This window comes from Coturnix japonica, chromosome 2, assembly GCF_001577835.2.
Source record: "Coturnix japonica isolate 7356 chromosome 2, Coturnix japonica 2.1, whole genome shotgun sequence".
In the NCBI taxonomy this organism is placed as follows: domain Eukaryota; kingdom Metazoa; phylum Chordata; class Aves; order Galliformes; family Phasianidae; genus Coturnix; species Coturnix japonica.
Genome location: NC_029517.1, coordinates 96934199 through 96939185, shown reverse-complemented (window position 1 = coordinate 96939185; position 4987 = coordinate 96934199). Strand labels below are relative to the sequence as shown.

The window sequence follows — 4987 nt, the reverse complement described above, 5'->3', positions numbered from 1 at the left end:
CCCCCCCCCCCCCCTCCTCCATCTGCTGGGAGTGAATCAATGGATGAAAAACCTTAAAAGGGCATCACCAAATTCAGTGGGACGGAATACGAAGAAGTGAAATGCTTACGGAGCATTACATTTTTTTTAAAAAAATATATAATTATGATTTTTTTTTTCTTTAACAAAAATTTGTACTAAACCCTCGGATCGGATGTATTAAGCTTAGAAAATAGCAGGTAAGAACTTTCTTTCCTTCCAGCACCTCCGTGCCCGGAGCGGGGACAGCAGCGCGCCCAGCCCTGGAATAAAGGGGAACGAGGAGAGCGGTTTGCCCTTCAGTGCTCCCTCCCTCCTGCGCTGCTCGGGAGGCACAGCCCGGACGGACACAGCCCGCCACAGCCTGCAGGAAGGAGCAGGAGGGAGGGCTCGCTTCTTTTTTTTTCTCTCCTTCTTCTTTCCATTTTTCCCCTTCACCTGCGCTATCCAGGATGAACGCGGGCGCAGCGCGGGGCCGAGCGGAGATTTGCTAAGGATGGGATTTTAATTCTTTCTCTCCGGCCGAAGCTCCCTCTCCGCCGCCGCCGCCGCCGCAGCCGCCGGGATATCCTGCCTCGCTCCGCCGCTGCGCAGCGCGGAGCCCTCCACCCGCCCCGCTTCCCACCGCGCAGAGCCCCCCCCGCCCAGCCCCCGGCCGGCCCCCGCCCCCCCGCCCGGAGCGGCACCACCACAACAAAAAAACCCCGCCGGGGGCCGCCTGCCTGCGCCGGGGCTGTGCCGGCGCCCCATGAGCGCCGGGCGAACAGGTGCCGAGTGACCCGGGCGGCCCCGGCCCGGCTCGGCCCGGCCCGGCTCGGCTCGGGGGTGCCGCGTGCGAGCGGTGCCGGGGGACGATGGAGAGCGGCGACCGGGACATGTACCGGCAGTTCCAGGACTGGTGCCTCCGGACTTACGGGGACTCGGGCAAAACCAAGACGGTGACCCGTAAAAAATACGAGCGGATCGTCCAGCTGCTGAACGGCTCCGAGTCGAGCTCCACGGATAACGCCAAATTCAAATTCTGGGTCAAATCTAAAGGCTTCCAGCTCGGCGACTCGGACGAGGTCAGTGGTGGTGCTGGAGGAGGGAAGCAAGTGCTGTACGTGCCAGTCAAAACCACGGTTAGTAGAGAATCGTCTTCTTGTTCTATGTCGGCCGCCGCAGCCCGCTCCGGGAGCGGGGGGGAGCCGCAGCCACAGTTGGCTCCTTCCTCCCTCTCCCCCGAGTCATCATCACCATGTCGCGCCCGCCTGTCACATCCCCATCGCCGCGCTCTTTGTGGGCCCGAGCGAGCGATCACGCGCGGAACACACCCGCCGCTCCCCGCCGCCGCTCTCGTCGCCGCCGTCGCCCCCCGTTCCCCCCCGGGCCGCCGCGGAGCGGAGCGGCGGCTGTTCGGGGAGGGCCATTGTCCCGCCGCCCGCCCGGCCATTGTGCCCGGCCTCGGGCACCACGGATGCGCGGGGCAGGCGCCGTGCACGGCTCGGCCGGGGCTTTCCCCGGGATGTGTGTAGCGACGAGGCGGGGGAGGGAGAAAGAAGGAAGGAAGGGGGTGGGGGGGGGTCGTCTTTTTTTTTTTTTTTAATTTATTGTTAGACCGCAGCCCTCGGAACGGCGAGCAGCGGGAGCGTGCGCCTGGCTGGCTCCGGTGCTGAGAGAGGCGGCGGGGAGAGGATGCTCAACAAAGGGAGATGGGGTTCCGCATGACCGAATGGTGTCTCTCGGTGCTCTGGTCGGGATTGAGCGAGGCTCGCAGCCACGCAGCCTGCGCTCGGCCGCTGCCAGCCCCCGGCGGGATGCGGGGCCGCAGAGCGGGGCTCGGGGCTGACAGCGGGAGAGCTATTATGTTGGCTGGTGGCAGCAGCTACAGATTTTCCTATGTAAGAAGATGGGAACGGTTGGCTACAAGTAGGTTTTGCCTATTGAACTCTCTTAATGTCTCATTATTCTGACTTCTTACGCTCCGGGTCACGCAAGCTAAGCTTCTTTTGTCTATGTGCGGGGCGGAGGGCGGAGGGGAGGGGAGGGGGGGCGGCCGCGAAAGGAAACCCGGCAATTAAAAATAGCCCCGGCCGGGCACCCGGCGTGGCCGAGCACCGTTCGTTCCCCGGTTCGGTGGGAGCCCGGAGGCGGTGGGCGGCGCGGCCAACGGGGCTCCTTGGAAGCGTTCTGGGTCTGGCCGTGACGTAGCTGCCGGGGAGGGAAGGAGCCCGGGCATCCCTTGGCAGCATCGCCCGCTGGCTGCGGGGAGGCCGAGGTGGGAGATTCGTGATCGGGAGTTCATAAATACGAAGACTGAAAGAGAAGGGGAAGCACCGAAGGGAATCTGATCCCTCCCGGTGGCTTCTGTGCGCTGTAGCGTTCTAGGTGTGCCTATGGAGCAGGGTGCTGGGCCATCCCCTTTGGCCTGCCGGGGGATTGGCTGCTAACCTCACCCCACAGCAGGTGACCCAGACAATATTTAATTTGCAGTGAAATTTGTCAACAAACAGAATGAAAAGTTGTCCATAACCAAAGGCTCAATTTAGGTTGCTATTTTTTAGTATCTCTTCTGCTTAACAGTAATGATCATTTTGGAGAGTCAGCAAGCAGGATCTTTTATTCCTAAGACCGTTCTTTACCACAGAGAGTTCAAAGCTGTGAGCAGTTGTATTTTTGAGAGTAAAACTGCACTGAGCACCCTACTGAACAAAAGGGCTATCCCAGATTCAACACAGAATGTAATAATGAAGGGCTTACCTGGGTTTCTGACACACAAGATTCAGTGATGATCAACTTGCATATTTCCACTCCCCTTGCCTGTCCGTGGGAGCTTGGAGGTCCCACCTCTCATCCTTCCTTCTATTCTATTTGCAGGTCAAATTCTCCTTTTTTCTTCTTCTTTTTTTCCTCTTCCTTCAGCTATCTTAGTGAGAGGCTGAGCACCTTGCTGGGCTCAACTTTGTTCATTTGGAGGATCACGCCATCAACAGCGAATTTAGGTGCATATCCCTGTAAATGCATTTATGTGTACTGATATTTGTATGGAAATAACTACATCAGAATCACAGAATCTTTTGAGTAAGAAGGTACCCTTAAAGGTCGTGTAGTCCAACTACCTTGCAATGAACAGGGGCATCTACAGCTTGATCACGTTTCTGAGAGCCTGGTTCAGCCTGACCTTGGGTGTCCTCAGAGATGGGGCATCCACAACTTCTCTGGGCAATCTATTCCAGTGCCTCATTATCTTTATTGTAAAAAACTTCTTCATTATATCCAATCTAAATCTCTCCCCTTTTAGTTTGAAACCAATGCCTCTTCTATCACAGCAGAACCTGCTAAAGAGTCCAACCCCTTCCTTCTTACAGCCCCCCTTTAGATACTGAAAATCCACTCTCAGGTCTCCCCAGAACCTTCTCTTCTTCAGGCTGAACAGCCCCAGCTCTCAGCCTGTCCACGAAGGGGAGGTTTTCCATCCCTTGGATTATTAATTGGCCCTCCTCAGAATGAGCACCAACAGGTCTTCCTGTACTGAGGACTCCACATCTGGACACAGTGCTCCAGGTGAGGCCTCACCAGCACAGAGCAGAGGAGCAGGATCACCTCCCTCACCCTGCTGGCTGTACTTCTTTTTACAGACGTTGTTCAGATGTCCTCTCAGTCTTTTATCAAGGCTGAACAGACCCAGGTCATTCAGCCTTTCCTTTTTGATGCAGCCCAGGATATGGTTCGTTTTCTGGGCTGTGAGGGCACACAGCTGGCCCATGTCCAGCTTCCCACCTACCAGTACCCCAAGTCCTTTTTGGCAGGGCAGTGTTTACATCCCCCAACTTGTATTGATACTGGGGGTCGCTACGACCCAGATGCATGACCTTGCACTTGGATTTGTTGAGCCTCATGATATTCACTTGGGCCCACTGCTCAAGCCTGTCTAGGTCTCTCTGGATGGCATCCCATCCATAGGCATGTTGTTCACACCACATGGTTGGCATTATCTGTAAACTTGCTCAGGGTGCACACAATCCCACTGTCAATATAACTGATAAAGACATTAAAGAGTATGGGACCTAGTACTGACCCCTAATGGACACCATTTGTCCCTGATCTCTATTTGGACATTGAGCCATTGACCACCACTCTCTGGGTACAATCTTGCAACCAGTTCCTCATCCATCAAACATCATATCCATATATTTCCAGTCTTGGGAGAAAGATGTTAAGGAAGACTGTGTCAAAGACCTTACTGAAGTCCAGTTAGATGACATCAGTGGCTTTTCTCTTCTCCATCAGTGTAGTTATGCCAACATAAAAAGCAACCAGGTTGATCAGGTACTACCTACCCTTGATGAAGCCGTGCTGGTTATCCCATATCACCTCTTTCTCTTCTATGTGCCTTAGCAGAGCTTCCAGGAGGATCTGCTCCATGATCTTCCATTTCACTGAGGTGAGGCTGACAGGTCAGTAGTTTCCTGGGTCATCCTTTCTACCCTTCTTAACAATGAATGTGACATGGCCTTTTTTTTTCCACACACCAGGGACTCCATCTGGCTGCCATGACTTTTCAAATATAGTTAAAATAGTTAAGTAACCAAGCAGGCATCATAATAGGCAAGGAAGGAAAGTTAGCATGACATATCTGTAAGGAATTTCAGAATATATGTATGTTCATTAAACAAGAGCATACAAACCCTTATAGGAAAGGACTTACATTTAGGTAAAAAATCCTTCTTTCTGCTGGTATCCAGGGCAAATCCACTGTCCAACATAAGAGACCACACTCAGCACTCTTACAAAACAGACAGCTCTGAGAAATAAATGCCCACCTAAAATCATGGAACCAGCATTAGTGTCCACCCACACAAGGCAGAGGAGGTGTTTATGCAGACCTGTGGTGTAGCAGCTCTTTGTGTGAGGTACAGGCAGTTCACCAGTGTGTGCCTGGTGCTGGGTGTGCCCAGAGCAGGGCTGCAGCAGCTCCTGTCCCACTGGC

At 54.3% G+C, this 4987-nt stretch overlaps 1 protein-coding gene across 4 annotated transcripts in view; it reads left to right on the top strand.

Moving 5' to 3' along the window:
• Positions 1–708: 708 nt before the first annotated feature.
• Positions 709–4987, top strand: part of NOL4 (nucleolar protein 4) — a 179612-nt gene continuing 175333 nt past the window's right edge. The window contains exon 1 of one of the 4 annotated variants that reach the window (XM_032442699.1): positions 709–1082. In XM_032442699.1, coding sequence (XP_032298590.1) covers positions 873–1082 — 210 coding nt within the window. In that variant the 5' untranslated portion in view covers positions 709–872. Of the gene's footprint in view, positions 1140–1643; positions 1927–4987 lie in introns of those variants that run through there. The other 3 variants (XM_015855552.2, XM_015855553.2, XM_015855554.2) reach the window with 3 other exon arrangements.